Below are 17,773 nucleotides of genomic sequence, written 5' to 3'. Positions count from 1 at the left end.
CCAGACTTCAGTAAAGCATTTGACAGAGTCTCCCACAGCATCCTCCTAGAAAACCTGCTGCTCGTGACTTGGATGCATGAATCTTCAGTAGGTGGAAACTGGGCTGGATGGCCAGGCTCAGAGAGTTGTGGTGAATGGTACTGGAACAGGAATCCACCTGGTGGTGGGGTCACTAGCAGTGTTCCCCAGGGCTCAGTTTTGGAGCTGGTCTCTGTTTAAAATCTTTTTTTAAGATCTGGACCTGGGGATTCAGGGCACCCTCAGTAAATTTGCAGAAAATGCTAAGTTGAGTGGGAATGTTGATCTACTCAAGAGTAGGAAGGCTCTGCAGGGAAACCTGGACAGACTCGATCAGTGGACTGAGGACAACATCATGAGGACAAAGGGGAAGTGCTGGGTCCTGTACTCGAGTCCCAGCAACTCCATGGAGTCTGACAAGCTTGAGGAGGAGTGGCTCAAGAGCTTTTCAAGAGAAAGGGACCTGGGGGTGCTCAGTATGAGCCAACAGAGTGCCCAGGTGGCCAAGAAGATCAATGGCATCCTGGCCTCTGTGAAGAACAGTGTGGCCAGCAGGACCAGGGCAGTGATCACACTCCTGCACTCGGTCTGGTGAGGCCACACCTCAAGTGCTGTGCTCAGTTCTAGGCCTCTCACTTTAAAGAGGACATTGAAAGGCTGGAGTATGGCAAAAGAAGGCTTGTGAAAGCTCTGGAAAATGTGTCTTATGAGGAATGGGTGCAAGAGCTGGGGTTGTTTAGTCTAGAGAAGAGGGAGCTCAGGAGAGACCTCATTGCTCTAAAACTACATGAAAGAAGGTTGTAGTGAGGTGGGGACCAGTCTCTTCTACTGTGCCTGCAGTGAGAGGACCAGAGAACATGGCCTTAAGATGAGACAAGGGAGATTCAGATACTAGGAAAAAAATTTTCAGTGTTAGGGTGCTCAGGCGTTGGAATAGGTTGCCCAGGGTGGAGCCACCATCCCTGGAGATGTCTAAGAGGTGGCTGGATCTGGATGATGTGATTTAGTTGTTTAGGGGTTATAATGGTAGTTCTGGGTTGACAACTGGACTTCATGATCTTAAGGGTCTCTTTCAACCTTTCTGATTCTATGACTTTTAGACAGTTTAATGGATACCTGTTTTAGAAGTCTAAAATGGAAGTCTGAACATTTTTATAGTTTTCACTATAACATAATAAGTAATAAATTATGACTTTTTGCCTAATCACATGTCACTTCTCTAAAGAGTTTGCAATCTAACTGATTAGCCAAAACCAATACTGAATAAAGAAACAATACTCTGCTGAATGCAAAGAGAAATTCTGGCAGCAGGACTACATCAGACCAAAGGAAGTCATTATTTCAAATGTGTTCCAGCATCATCCTTTACTTCATGTTTTTTTTAAAATAAATTACAATCCATAGAGAAATTTTAATGAGAGTTATCTGAAGTAATCAAATTAAACAGTGTTGAACCCTTAGAGTTTTATCACCATACCCTAAAATGCCACATTAGTTAAGGCTTATTAGATTCCAGAGGTTCATCAGCACATAAAAATCAGCTGTCTTGCTAACTTAAAATTTTCCATGACATAAAACTAAAATCTCTTCCATCAAGTTACAACTCTTTTACTTGTTATTAACATAAATAAATGGAGCACAATGTATTGAAAGGCTCTGTCCTAATTTGATGAATTTATAGAATGACTTCTGAAAATTTCTATGAGATTAGAAGGGCAGGTGAGTTTTTGGGGTACAGTAAATGTGTTTATTCTGCTACTAGTTGCGTAAATCATTCACCTTTCTTTTTATTAACCCAGGTTATCCTTCTCCTAATACTCAGCATGATTCTGAAATCTGATCTGCTGGCAATAAACATCTCGATTCCATTTCCTAGATTACACCCTTATTTAAAGGTCATCTAAATTAAAAACTCATTAAAAGAAATGTCTTCCTTTGTCTTCAAACTCTCTCCTCTGCCCACTCCAGGCAGCCATTTTTACCTTTTTTTAGTAATAAAGGGGCATATTTTTTCTAACTCTTTTCTAGTCTTTCTCTAATTAGTGACAGAGGCAGATCAACACAGGAAAATGAAGCTGCAACTAATTCAGGCTTGGTTTCTTTAGCACAAGAAAAAAAAAGACACAGAATTTACAGCTAGGTAGCATTTAAAGAACAAATTCCCTAGCAATTTGAATATGTACTCTTTTTACAGAGTAAAGAAAGCCTCTAAATAAAACCAAGATCCAGTTGGAGGATGTTCTACCAATGACGGCATAACTAATCATTAGAAATCATAACACACATTCCACAGAGGCCAATATTAAATTGAGTTACTGTCATGTGTGTATGGTCTTCTGGTCTATTCAATCAAATTCTGGCTGCTTGAAACCCAGAGGGATAAGTTCTGTTCTTAGTTATACAGCTGCTCTCAATGGAAATCATCAAGAATGCAGGCCAAGAAGTGTTTTTAGTGGAGTATATGTTTAAAGAAATGTTCACATTAATTCAGATTTCGTTATTTTTCCATATGAGAGCTATACAGTGAAAAAGATAACTTCTATGTACAGCACATGATCAATTTTTTATTATGATGGAGATTAGGAATACTATGTTTTGCAAAGATGATGCTTTATGAGCTTGTAAAAAAACCACTTATTCAAACCATACCCAAAAACAAGACAACTGTGCAACAGTCCTCTTAGCTGGCCTCCAAAATCACCAGAAGCAATAACCTCTAAAAAAGATGATTTTCTTTTGGTATTCAGTCAACTCATGACTCCCAGCAAGCGGAGAAGCAACAACATACAGTCAAGACATCTGAGCAGTATTTAAGTTTGAAGATTGATACTTCCATACAACTTACTCAGCTCAGGGGTTCTATGATGCCATATATGTGCTACAGGCAGTATGCAACTACTATCAGTTTCACCCATACTTAATAATTGCTAAAAGACATGCCATGAAAGCCCTGAAATAGATAGCACTGAAAGCACCTTAAATAGATAAGCCTTTAACAGAATCATCTGGGGAAAATATGATGTAGATATAAAAACTAATAGCTTCAAACCCGCATCATTCCCTCCGTAAACTGTTTAATTAAGCACAAAAATGAAATAAAGAAAATAATTTATATCAATTTTCTAGTTTTGCTAGAGTCACTTCAATATTTTAAGAAGATGAAGTGTTTGCTATGGCAAATACAAACTAAAACATAGTAAATAGAAGCAGAGAATATCTGATGATCAATCATATTATACGAACAATATTAACCACATTATCCTGTCTGTGGAATCTGGGAAAAAAATATACTTCAAAACTGCAGAAATGTTAAATGCAAAATATTTCTTGCAGATTTTTAATCCAAATGAAACCAACTTATTACAGTATTTGTTGGAGCCTGGTTGTAATTAAATACAGGAAGGATATTAAAACTTCCAAGAGATTTTTTTAAGCCACAACAGAAGAAAAGACACAATTGCATAATTGGAACCAAATCCAAACCCTACTTCCTTCTTATTTATCAGTATCATCTAAAGGACACTATTTAGATGCTGAAAGGTCTGGAGCTTACAACTGTGAATCATCTAAAAGTCAAAAATTTCAAAGGAATTGTATGACATAGGTTAAAAGTTTATAGATGAGAGATACAGAAAGTTTCTGCTCACTGCAAAACCACATCCTAAGAGTTAACATATCTCTCATTCAAAAAAATTCTACAGTCCTATTCTGTGGTAGGGAAAGAAATCCTCTTTGCTAGTAATAAGTGCTTTAAACACAGAATTTGAAAGAAAGATACATATTTTAAGATATTCTAAAAATAATGTTTCTTCAGAGAACAGGATCTCACTTATTATTTGGTTCTACACAGATCACAAATACAAAACTAACTTGCCAGTCAGTGGGATAGTTCTTTAAAAAGTTTCAGATCAGTTTTGCTGACAGTTGAATTCAGTTCAATGCTCTTTGTAATTTGCATGTCTGTGCAGGAAATTAGTATCAAAAGCATTTTCCAGCTCTCCTCTCCACAAAAAAAAATATATATATATATATAAATATATAAATAAATAAATAAATAAATAAAATCCTCTTGCATTCCTACAAGGCATGCAGAAAAGTGATGGCATAGACACTTTCAGATGGACAGAGATGACAGAGATAGGTCCACAGGAGAGATGGACATTTAGATGCTAAGTTTTCTGTTATAAAATAAACCAAGCAGTTTTCAAGATTTTCTAATTAACTGAGTGACTTAACCCCTGGGTCAAACACAGTCAAACACATCAACAGTGAACAATGAAGAAATATGTATTGACCAGGTTCACAATTTTCAGTTCAGATGAAGGCATGAACAAAAGATCCAAGGACACTGCTATATTAGCTCATGTGCATGAAATTATTATCATTAGTGCATGAAATGCTGGCAAAACAAGAAGTTTCACACAAGACCCTGCCATTGCAACACTGTAAATAGGATAGTTCAGTACACATAGAAGACTCCCTTTTTCCACATTAAAAATCACTACATCTCAGCGAAACCCATGCTGAAGGAAAAGTTATTACCATGTGTCTGTTTCATCTCTAGTTCCTACCAATAATCAACACCAACAAGAACTTAATAAACTGAAAGTCTAAAATTTTAGGTTTCTTATTTTTTGACAGCATCCATGAGAAACATCAAGAAGTCCTTCTTTTTAAACATTCATCACATGAGGAAAAGCTAGCTTTAGAAATCTAGTCAGGAGGTAAAACCAAAATCTCTTTGGAAATATGTATCATTAAAGACCCTGATCATATCACAGTAATTGTCTAACTTCCTTTAAAAAAACATATTATCATCAAAAGTATTGCAAGATTAATTGATATATTTACATTAATTTTCAGATTTGTACTACTCTTTCTTAGTAGAGACACTCACTCTTATAGACTTATAAGTAACCACCAGTCTCACAAAGGAAAGGATACGAACCAAGAAACCAGATGTTCTGAGAGAGACCAGCTGCCACTTATGTTTTTCTTCATTTTTGCACACCTGTTTAATGGGATTAATCTTACTTTTTTTTTTTTTTTACTTTAGAACCTCATCCATAAATACTTCTTCAAATTTAATAGATGTTCTCATTACAGTCTTGGTCAACGCCCTAAAATTAATTTGGACTGAAGCAACAGGATCATCTAAAACAAAACAGCTATTTTCTGAATAACATCTTTTATCCATACTCTGTTCCAATATACTAAATTATTTGAATTTCATTTACCCAACACTGAAGTAAACAAAAATATTTCTTTTTCAATGAGAGTGTGCATTTATGGAATTACTTCTTAATAACTTTTAGATAAATATAATTTGATAATGAGCAGGTAAGGGGTTAATGTTAAAAAAAAAGAAAAACCACTAAGCTTTTCCTTGACCATTTAGCACTGCTTCAACTAATGATGTAGAATACAAACACCATGCATGCTTTGTTAACTAACATCTATCCAGGTCTTTGATCTCTTCCTTGTGTATGCTAATGAGTGCCCTAAAGGATGATAATGTGGAATTTCCAAAGGAAATTTTGCAATATAAGAACACAGCTGTGTATAGACAAATCAACCCTTATCAAGAAAAGAAGTTATAAAGGCAAATGAGGTAACAAAATAAGCTGACGTAAGAGAGCTACCTAAATTCAACTCTTCTTGCTCTCAGCATTTGATAAAATATTGAATAATAATCAAGAAGACTTCATTTAAAAAAAAAAGGCCAAAAACCAGTGGGACAAGGAATTAAACACCACCCCCCCTCCCAGAATTACTCTGGAAATTAATAAAAATTATCAGAAGTATTTTTATAAAATTAGAAATTTAAAAGATCAAGAAGCAACTTCCATAATATATAGCACTACAATATCTTAAACAGAAAAACCCCCTACATCCATATATATACAAAATATATGCAAAAATTAGGCAATCAATACACATTTAAAATATTTTTCTGAACTGCTTTTTTCTAAATGTTTTTACAATACAAATATAGCATTTGCAAATATATTTAAGTATAATTAAGTTCAGTTCTTACAAACATTTTTTCTGAAACAAATGAAAAGTTCTTTATTGATTTAAGTAAGGATTTTCCCTCCTTTCTGATTTCAGTAGTTATTTGGACAAAAGCAGTAGGCACTAAAACAAGAGCAACCTCAATCATTAGTCTCAATCACTGTTATCATACAATGATATAGTGTCCAACCTCTTCCTCACACCTGGGCCAACTTTCAGCATTATGGGCACTGTCATTTCTCAACTGTACCAACAGGTATAATGTGATGAAAAATACAATTGAATAAATATGAAAACAATGGAGCACTGTAGTTGCTTTAATTAGGACTGCATACAATTTTGATATACATTTTAAACATAAACAAAATTTCCTCTGTACCATGTGCCCAGTTGGTACCGGCAAGCACCTACATCAGCCAGACAACATATCATCTAATCATATGCAGCTCATATCAATGTCACTTGCTCTTTAGAAATTATAAATCATTGCACCAATGGTTCAAATATTCAAAGAAATCAAGTTCTCATTATTTGCAGTATATCTCTTTCATGATCAAAACAACTTTGCCTTTAACACCTATGAAAAATGCTGCATCTTCAAGCTTACTTCATTCTTTAACTCCCAGAGCCAAAAGGCAGACCTCCTGGATTACATTACTTTGAAACTTGGGTGATCCTTTAATACTCCGGGTGATTTTGCACAAGTTATTTCATCACTCTAGAATAACATTACCCAGTGCCAAAACCTTCCTTTCAACATTGGTTTCACCACTTAGGCTTGTGTGTCTCCAATTACTCACTACAACTGTTACAATCTCAGTGATGTTATAAACCTTGATTAACCTGTGTTTTCAAAGAACATGGCAGTCCTTTGCAAAAAGCGAAAACCAAACTTAGTGCAACAGCAACAATAACTCTGTCATATATAATGGTTGCTACCAGAGTGGCAGGTTAAGAGAAGGATTGCTAATGTCATTATTATTGTTGTCATTAGTTATACTAATGCACATTAATTTATATACAAATGGTATTCTTAGGTTCAAACATCTACACAACAAAAAGCAATTTTTTTACCACTCCTACCTGAGTTGACAAGAGATTGCAGTCAATGTGTAGTCCTTTTCCTGTCTTATACCTCTGAAGTAAACCAGCCATAATTGCTCCATATGTATACAACCCAGTAGCAAGGTCTGTCATTGCTACTCCTGGTCTAACTGGCTCACCATCCTAAAGAAAAAGAAAACACCCCAAAATGAAACATAACAAACAAAAGAATAAACAAATGAAAAATTAAAAGCAGGAAAACAAGCAGAGACAATATGATTGTGCAGGGCTGGGATCTTAATGGCATGACATAGACATGGTGGGATGACTCCTGTGACTGGAATGCTGGAATGGAGGCTCTTTAGGAAAGACAGGAAAAGGAGACAAGGAGGCAGTGTTTCCCTCTATGTCAAACCAGCTGGAGCACATAGAGTTTTACTGGGGATGGATGAAGGGCTGACTGAGAGCAGAGGGAAGGCAATTGCAGGTAACATTATAATCCTGCTACATGCCCATCCAGGGAGAAGGAGTGGATGAGGCCCTCGATAGATCGCAGGAGCCTCACATGCACAAGCCCTGGTCCTCATGGGGCCTTCAACCACCCCAAAGTCTGCTGGAAAGACAACAACATAGAAGCACATGCTGTAGGAGATTATCAGGTCCAAGACCATCCAGGGAGCCTGAAGGTGCATAAGGCCGTTGGACTTGATGACATACATCTGCAGGACCCAGGGGATTTGGCAGTGGGAATGGCTAAGCTGCTATCCATCATATTTGAGAAGTCATGGTAGTCCCAGAAGTTCCCATGACTGGAAAAAGGGAAACATAACCTTGATACTTAAAAAAGGTAAAAAAGAAGACCCAGGGAACTATGGGCCCACAAGTGTCCTCTTACTATCCAGAATGACCATGGAAGCTACGCTACTGCATTTGGAATATAAGCAGGTGATTTGTGGCAGCCAACACAGCTTCACTATGGCAAATGTGGGCAAATTGTGCCTGACAAATTTAGTGGCCTTCTATGATGGGGTTACAGCAGTAGTAGATCTGGGAAGAGTGACTGATGTCATCTACATGGACTTCTGCAAAGCATTTGACACCATCCCACATGGCATGCTTGTCTCTAAATTGGTCACTTGGTAAATAAAGAATGGGTTGGATGTTGCACTCAGTTGCAGTTAGTGCAAAAAATTAGTATCTTTGAGTGAACTGATGTATAAAAACTACCACAGAAAACCAGGTATTCTTGCAGCACATACACAAAGCTGCCAATTTGTGATGCCACATGCTGCAAATCATGAAGGATTTATTATGCAGGATTTATTATTTTGACCTTAATAACATAATATTTCAACTCACCAATGCAAAAAGAAAAGAGATAATGTAAGAGACAACAGAAGCTAGTGAAGACAGAATTTTATTATGTCTAGAAGACAAAGGTCTAAATAATTCCTACACTATGCTGACACAGGTGTCTGTTTAAAAGGCAGAACCATACTGCTTGATTCTTCTCACTCCCTTTTTCTCCCTCCTCACAGTCCCTCCCAAGTCAAAGCTCAGTTTTGTATTTTCCACTATATAGACTTCAGGCTTCTAGTAAGAAAACAAAAACAAACTTTTGTTTACACATGTAAATATTACACATGCAAATGCATGCAAATTCAAGATATTCTGACTGAAGTCAATGAAAAGTTATTTGTTTAAATATCCTTTTCCTGTATGTCATCTCTTTTCTAGCATCAAGGGAAGAATCTTCATGTTACATCATGTGTTTCAGAACTTCTGTAATCATTGGCATGATACACATCCTCTCTGAAATCAATGGCAAAATGAACTTCTAATTACATCCCAGCTAGGCTTTTATCACAGCAGTTCTTCTGAAATATTCTCCATTTCCTACTCCAAAAAATTTGAGGTCAGGTGATCAGATTATCACAGCAGTTCCTTATTTTGAAGTCTTAATTTTTGTTTGGGTTTTTTTGGGTTTTTTTAAGTTTTCAAGCTTTGAAGAAAAATAGCAGTGAAAAGCTAATGAGACTCTTCCAGAATTCTGGCACCCAAGTAAGCCTACCATAAGTCAACTTAAAATCAATACAATTGATAAATAATAATTGTTTGTTAAGTTACCATAAATGTATTTAAACTAATGTAGCATAAATGCAATAAAATTAAATTTACAGAATTATTTTATTAGCATTGTCTAAACTGCTAAATGTAATTATTGTAATAATAATTGTAATAATAATCTTCTAAATAAGACTGCAAGAATTGTTTCCTGATAATTATTTTAAAAAGTGTCTTAGTTCCATATAAGAAAATTTTCATCTTCATTTTTCTTTTGCACTTCAACAGGATTTACACAAGTCTGCTATCAAGTCATACATATTATTACATTTTTCTTAAAAAAAAATTTATTATCAATTGCATTAATAGAGCAATTCTGAAATAAAAGATAGTAGGACAATATTTTCTACATAAGATGGAAAAGTCTATTATTTTATTCATATCATGAAATTGACCAAATATTACAAAATCTGTATAAAATATAACAACATAAAAAGAATTAGTTACTCTCATTCAAACCATTGTAAGGATTAGTCTGTGACTATCTATAGCCTAGATATCCATAGGATGATATATAAACTACACATTAGCAGTGAATGCTGCTTTAGGAAGGAGCACTTTTTTGAAGAATCTCTTATTTCTTCCTTCTCCAGACTCTACATTAAGCTACTTCAGCTTCCCAATAGAAAGCACAGCTCAAAGGCTCCATCTATTTACCACTCTCACTGTGCCCAGCTCTGGGGAAAAACAGGAAAGTTTTATGCACAGGCCTACCAAGAACATTAATTAGCCCACGAGAAAATTTTTGCTCCTCAGAGTTATCACGGAGAAATAAAAGAAGGGAAAATAATTTTAACAAATTAAAAAAAAACCAAAACAAAACAAACAAAAAACAAAAGCAAAAAAACCTTCACAGCAAAAAACCACACACACATACAAAAACATCCAACCAAAACAAACAAAAAAATTAACTGATATTACCTGCTGCAAGTAATCAGTTTTTTAAATTGTTCTTTCTTTATTATAGACACTTCATTACATTCACTGGGTTGAGAAGAAACCAAAAAGACTTGAGATTTTGCAAACAGATGTGCTGCAACATTCTTAGTTTCAAAACACTTTCCACTGTTTTCAGTGTCATTAAGTTCACCCTTGAAGGAGAAAACTACATTTTGAAGATGGAGAAATTTGGATTCTTTTAGTAGATTCTTATAGATGAATTCCAATACTTTCCTCATCAAGTACTAAACTCCTTAATGTTTAAGCAAAAGCAAACACTTCCTTTACCTCAGTAAAAAGTTAACTTCTATTTCTAAAAATACTTTCACAATTTCCCCTTACAGAACATGCCTATAAACGCCTAGCACACTATACTGCCATATTAAACATGTTGGTTTTGCTTTATACCAACACTCCCCAACCTATAATTCTGAACCAGTCCACACAATTTCTAGCCATTCTTGGTCTTTCTACCAAGACTCATGACTAGCTGCCATGTCTCACCATTTAATCAGCTGTAATCAGCTCCTGTGCCACAAACTGGCCTTTCTGTGGCAGGAGGCACAGGTATAAGTAATGGGAAATGGATTCATTTAGGCTTTTATCACTATCCTGCAGAACAAGAGATGTGAAGCTGCTTTACATGAAGGATGAAGCTACACACACAGAGAAATACCTTCCTTTAGACAGAGCTTCTGCCAGCACCGTACTACTTTTGTGCAGCTAACATTATACCACTACCTGGGCAAAATAAGGATCTATACAGTATCTTTTATCCAAGCAAGTTATTTCAAAAGTGACAAACAACACCACCCCTGACAGAGAAATGATATTTTTGTTCTGGTAGGAAGACTAAATGTAGCCCTAGCCAAGGAGAATGTGTGTTAAGCAAACAAAGCTTCCATCCAGCCTCAAGGACTGGCTTAAACCCTAAATTAGGTGCAGCATCAGGACTTGCCCTTTCCTCATTTGAAAGGACAAAGATCAGCAGAGAAGACTTTTAATTTTTAAATCACTGTGCTTTGCTATTGCTCAACCTTACAGTTTACACTTTTATTCCTAATTTTTGCTGTTTGCTAAATTCTTTACAATTTGTCGACATATTCTGGCCCAGATATAGCCACAACACGTTTTAGAAGCTTCCTTTCCTGAGGTTTGTTTTGTTTTGTTTTTGGCCTTTGACATAATTTCTCTTCCCAAACTTACATCAATAATACAAAAATCATCTATTTCAAATGAAAATTGTTTTGAAATGACATGCCTAATAAAAGCATTCTAAGTCCAGTAGTCTTTACAGATGTGAAATAATTGCTGAAGCTAATATGAACCAGCAATGGCTGTGTTTTTCAACAGCTCTGAGCTATATATACCATGCGTATTCTTTCATAACAGTTTGTTTTTCGTACTAAACCGAAGAATGGCATCTCTGGATTGCAGATTAAATGCTGTTTCATATTCAGGAAAAAAAAATGGTTTTTCCGCAAGGAAGAATACACCACCGTAAAGGTACTTCAGATATTGAAGACCATGTGTAACATTCCACTAGGAGATGGAAGGAGATTTGTAATCAAACTGGGCTTTATTTAATTAATTTCAAGTTATTGTCTTGATGAGTCATAGAAATTTTCAAAGGGACATTCATCTGGCACTGATATATCTCAATATATTAAGTAAAAGCTTTCTGTTCATCAAACATGAAACTTGAAAGTGGTGTTTAACCAAGAAACATCTATAGATTACATTGTCCAGGATAATAAAAGCATCATCAGTGCAAACTTTGTCCTTTAGCATGTTTTAATTTATGTAAAGAGAAGCTGCATGTGTCCTGAAGCAACTACTTTCATTCAAAATGGGTTTGTATTAGCGATTTACACAAAACAGGTTCCCCTCATAAACACATTAGCATTTCAAATTTCCCAGGTGTGATACACTTCTGATACAGAAGTAATCAAGTACATGTGTAAGAGCTTGAATCACACACAGGTTTCTGTACATGAAAACATGATTTAAAGACATTGATCTACTGGGCTTGGGTTTGTACAATCAGCAAAAACAAAACTAGGACAAATGCACCTCTTTGTGCCAATAATTTTGCAATATTGCAGAAGTTATAACATGATCAAGGTTCAGAATATCATTCAGAAGCATTTCAAAGTTATTACCATTAAGTGAAACCAAGAAAAAAAAGAGGAAAAAAAAGGGCAAGCTGTTCATTTTTTTTTAATATAGGCAGGAATATATACTGTTATTGGATTATACATTTTTGTATGTGTCAGATACAGGAGAAAATTTTAGCACCCTATTATTAAAATACCTCAATATAAATATGTATACCTCAACATTAAACACCTCAGTCATGTATGTAGATGCTTTTTTGCTGCTGTTCAGATTCATTACAATTTGTCTGCCGCATCACCTGTTGCCTCTAAGACCATCCTGCAAGAACATTCAATGGTTTGCTTACCAAAGGGATGTTTCCAAAGAGCACTGGTGCACTGATAATGTTATGTTGATTATCTGTAGCTACTGCAATTAAACACAAAACCAACACCATCTGTTATAGCTTTTCCTTTTTTTTCCATTTCCAGTTTATAAGAGCGGTCTTTTCTATTTTATTATTAAAAAAAAATCAGACCCTAGTCTACCCATTGGAATGAACTTACTACTTTTAGCATATTCATTCCATGCTATCCAGTCAACAAATAATTTAAGCTTTATTTTTCAAAAAAACAGCACGAAAGAGTAAGATCCTTTTTTCTTCTTTACTTTGGCCTCTTCTCTATACGTTGACTGAAACAAGGTTTTCTACCTTTGCTCAGACTTAGTTTTGTGACATTTTAAACACAATTCTGTCATATGAACATAAATGTAAAAAAATTTGAAGATTTTACTATTAATAATACTTTGCTATTTTAAAGTAACTTTCAAACAACCATACAGTATGATTTTACAGACACTTGAGTGAGTTTTCACTACAATAACAAAAAGCACATTGGTTTCTTCAGAGTCACTGACCACTTAAGTGTTTGAAACAATACTGTCCCTCTATACATCAAAAAATGGTTTTGAGAAACTGAGGAAATACTACATAAACAACTTCAAATAAAGAAAAATAAGCAAATTTTAGCATGTTTATTTTAATCATGCAAAGGAGTAACTAAGTTCGAATGAATTATTAGAAGCCCCCAGTGAACAGACAAAGCTGTTACTGACAATGACTAAATGATTCCTATGATTACATTTCCTCAAGTCTTGGTGAGGTGATGTGAACATCTGGTTTTCCAGTGTAGATCTTAACACAAGCTTTTAATAAAATCCATCTTCATAACAGCCACTGAGGACTATTACTTTCATAATATAACTTGCATGCAATTATATTCAGTATAACAGTTATTTATTCTGGCATCCATATATCATTGAAAAGCTATACAAAAGTCCTGTGTTTTTTAATCTATCTACTTTCCTTTATTCATGTCGTACTAACAACATCTGTCCCTTTCTAAAAGTTTTTATACCCTTTTTTGATTTGTATATTTTGAGGTGTGCACGAAGTTTCTGGCATTGTATTGGAAGTATCAACCTCCAATCTACAGACACAATGTTGAATTTACTTACACTACAGTTACTGTGATCAGTCATTGCTTAGTGCATATGTGCATTATATATTTGAAGGGAAGTGCTTGTAAGGACCACTCAATTTCATATCTTCTCATGCTCCGAGATGGGACATCCTATAAGTATGTACCAATAACACAGCAGAAATAGTATCAGGGAACTAGGCATAAGATGTTTCAGCTTACTCAGTCCAAAAATGATTGATTTGGGCTTTTTCCCCTAGTAAAAAGGACAACTCTGGTAACAATAGTTGCCAGAAGTATAAACTCCTGATGTTTGCCATTGTTCTCAGTAGAAAACAAGCCTATTGGCAGAATATCAACCCTACAATGGAGTTGTGTCCAGATCATGTGTGGTTAGCTTTCAACAACCTACTAAACATGAACAGCTGACACTAGTACAGAAACTTTATGAATTCCTTATTTATCTAGAACATGCAAGTATCTCACTTGCAAGATCTGCACTGCTGCTTCCAGAGTACCAGGAGCACCACCACAGAACAGTATCTAGCATTTATAATGCATAGAACAGACTTGTAACACTACCTCACTTGAAAAAGGACATTTGGGGACCACATTGCCTGCATCTGTAGGTGATTCAAGACAGCTTAATTAAACACTTATTTGACGAGCATTTTTCTGAGGTGAAGACACACGTTCTGTGTACCCCTAGAATCCAGATACCAAACTACTGTTATGATTCCTGCACTGCCACAACTACCAAAGATCTTGGGTGTCAGCAGGAAGAGGCAGTACATAAAGCTTTTCTAGAAATGCATGGCATCTGTCTGCCTGTTTACAGACAGAATGACTGAAAAATACCCAGGTTTTGTCAGATTTATCTAGATAGTTCCACAATTCCTGCTTTTACATAGGGAATATCAATATCCAAGCATCACTGAGACTTTACACTCATAGGTATGGTTCTATCATTCAGCTGTCAAAAATGTGTCTACTACAGCTCTTGAAGTGACTACCAAGTGGCCACTAACAGGTTAGCATACATGGCCAGTTTATTCACAAGAGATTTAGGATTTTTCTTTTTTTCTTTAATTTTCTGTTTCTTGAGCACTTTTCTTCACATGCCTGGAGTGAGATACTTGAAGTATGTAAGTACTATTATTTTCTTTGATCCCCAGAGATGAGACTTCTTGCTGCACTCAGGAGGGTTTGCATAAAAGATGTGTTAGCACAGGCTGACTTGTTCCATGCAGCAGTCAGTTTTGGTATATGGCACAAAGATTCCATGAAATTTTTAAGTTGTGCACCATACCTCATGCCCTGTGATATGCATGAGACCAGAAACAGCAGCAGCAATGGAGTCATATCCACCTCTCTGAACCACTGGACCAGTCTGACCATAACCTAAAAGAGAAACAGGACAATTAGTAATTCGATCAAGGACAAGTACAACGTAAACTATTATTGCCCCTCACCTTTTGTTAACAAGCTGTTCAGACTGTATAACCAATGAATACTATTATATTCTATTTATTCCTGCACATTTTTAAGAGTAAAGTTGGATTTATCCTCTTTCAGGATTCAGGGTTCAGGATGTGTTTAATCTTAATTCTAGACAGACTTTTATCCCTGCTTTTTTGGATAAAATTTCCTTTTTAATTTACTGTGTCAGCTGAGGTCGGACTCACATGTTATTTCAGAGAATCTACAGTATTCTACAGGCCTACAATTGCTGTCCAACAGGGCCCACCTTGGCTGTGTTATCTCCACTCTGTTGTAAGGATACCTTGAATACCCCAAACAATACTAAAAACATGACAATATGGTTTGGATAAATGAATTGTTCCCCCTCATTTCTGTTACTTTATTCCATATCTAAACAGAGCTATCTTCAAAACAAAACAATGTTTACAAGAGATTGCAAGGCTTTAGCAAGTACCTACAATCTGTTTGCCAAGAGTTAGCACCAATGAAATCCAAAATACTGAGAACTTTTACTGAACTACCTAAATACAGTTTTGTTCAGCTGTATAATTAACCTAAACAGCTGTAGCCAGAAGGATGCTGTCTTACTTTTCTTTCCTACAGTGATCATGTTCTTCCAACAACAACCACAAAATCTTCCAGTTGAGGAGGTCTTGCACAAGCAGTGAGGAGGTCACTGGAACCAGTGACCACCATCACAAAGGGTAGTAATCAACAAGGAAGGAGCAACATATTTGATTAATTGTTTATTTTAGTTCTAATAATGGCAGAGCCCTCAATAATCATATTTAAGTATTTGTCCTCCTCAAAGAGAAAGCCCATTTGAAGCTATTCTCATACTCCCTTTCCTTTACCTCTAAAAGAAATCCCTTGGAGCAGTTACAAGGTATTTGTTAAAAAAACCATTTCTGTTTAATTCTTATCTGTGAGGACAGTATTAGAAATACATTATATCAACACATATTGCAAGGTAAAAATTTCTGAATCTCCTAGATTCCCTTTCACAATTTGCCTGGATATACAATCTTTATATACAGACAGTCTGTTCAGTAGACATGACAGTCTAAAACATTGGCTTTGTGAATTAAAGCAGACAGTTAAAAACTACTTTTCATTGAGTTAACTTACCTCAGTTCCTCCGTTGGACTGATGCTGTTATGTGCATAATTCATAAATTACTCCTAATATATAGTACGAGAGGATTAGGGTGACTGAAAACTGGAGTTAAAGCACGTTTTTACTCCAACTGATAAATCATACCAAGCAAAACAATATCCATTTACCACACATATTTCCCCATTATACTACAAACTATCTCAATTGCCTGATCTTTTTCTGGAGATATGAGATCCATGTTGTGCAAAGCTGTGGAAGAACTCAACCTCTACACTCAGTGTCACAGGGAGGACTTTATCAATGTAATTTCAACACAAACAATTTGCAAGAAAAAAGTCAAGACTTTTCTTACGGTTAAATCTGTGTCACAAGAGATAAGAAGAAACCAACCAGTTTACCCAGCTTTATTTGAAATCTGCCAACTTTGAGACTCCAAAGAGAACTCATGGCATTTCCTTTCATATTTATACTCTTAAGTCTACAGCAAAGAACAGTGTATTCAAATATGAGAGGACTAGCAAATAAAATATACTGGATCCACCCAAAAATGTTCCAAAGAGCTCTAACTAGGCATACATCATTATCTCATTGGAATGAACTGTAGAATTAAAACCAGTTAAGTGTGTGGGGCCACTTCAAAAACAAAATCTTGCTCAATAAAAAAAAAGTACTCAAAACAGCTTTAATTGAATAGTGAAAAGCATATTGAAGTAAGTGAGAACTACGTACTGGCCTCAATTACTAACAAAGAAAAGACATCTCAACACATCTACTCACAAATGTTTTCATGAACAGCAAACATCTGAAAATTAAACATTTAGCATGTAGACAGAACAACTATACAACACTTTTGCAATGCTCTTCTGGTAAGGACAAACATCCATCCCTCAAACACTGAATTCAGGAAAGGTGACAAGCAACAAGATTGGCATTTTTCTAGCAGTTTCACAAATAAAAATTTTTAACTCCTTTTCACACATTATAAAAGCCAGGTTTCAAAATAAAAGGTATTATTTAATGGTTTTCTGGTTAAGATTAGAACTTGTATGGAATGTTTAATTAGTCTTCATAGGTCACAATAGATTAAAAAGAAAGAAATAGATACTTCTTCTTTTGATCTGAATTCTGACTGGACAAAGCTAGTGTGGAAACAAAATCTGTTGTCACTGGAAATTGCTTGCCCCAGGAACTATGTATATACAAGATTCCTGTAGGAAAATGTAGAGTTAAGTGAAAAATAGCTATTGATAAAAATGAAAGATCTCATTATCCAGACAAAAATCAGAGGCTGAACATTATTGTCATGGTCAATGGAGCAATCCAGTACAGATGTTTTAGAAATAACTATGAACACAAAAACAAAAAGCTTGAAGAAAAGTCAAGAGAAAATATTCAGCTTGGTACACAGATTTTACAATAACCAATATATACACATACATACATATGTACATATACCT

General features: G+C 35.5%; 1 protein-coding gene across 7 annotated transcripts in view; it reads right to left on the bottom strand.

Moving 5' to 3' along the window:
- Window positions 1–17,773, bottom strand: part of SUGCT (succinyl-CoA:glutarate-CoA transferase) — a 327,347-nt gene that overhangs the window by 272,883 nt on the left and 36,691 nt on the right. For all 7 annotated transcript variants that reach the window (XM_063405277.1, XM_063405257.1, XM_063405296.1 and 4 more), the window contains exons 7-8: window positions 15,028–15,119; window positions 7,117–7,260 (exon numbers count right to left, since the gene is read on the bottom strand). In XM_063405277.1, the coding sequence (XP_063261347.1) occupies window positions 7,117–7,260; window positions 15,028–15,119 (236 nt within the window). The remainder of the gene's footprint in view (window positions 1–7,116; window positions 7,261–15,027; window positions 15,120–17,773) is intronic.

The sequence above is a fragment of the Prinia subflava genome, chromosome 1, assembly GCF_021018805.1.
Source record: "Prinia subflava isolate CZ2003 ecotype Zambia chromosome 1, Cam_Psub_1.2, whole genome shotgun sequence".
In the NCBI taxonomy this organism is placed as follows: domain Eukaryota; kingdom Metazoa; phylum Chordata; class Aves; order Passeriformes; family Cisticolidae; genus Prinia; species Prinia subflava.
Note: the sequence above shows the minus strand (reverse complement) of the source record. Positions and strands in the feature narration are given on the sequence as shown.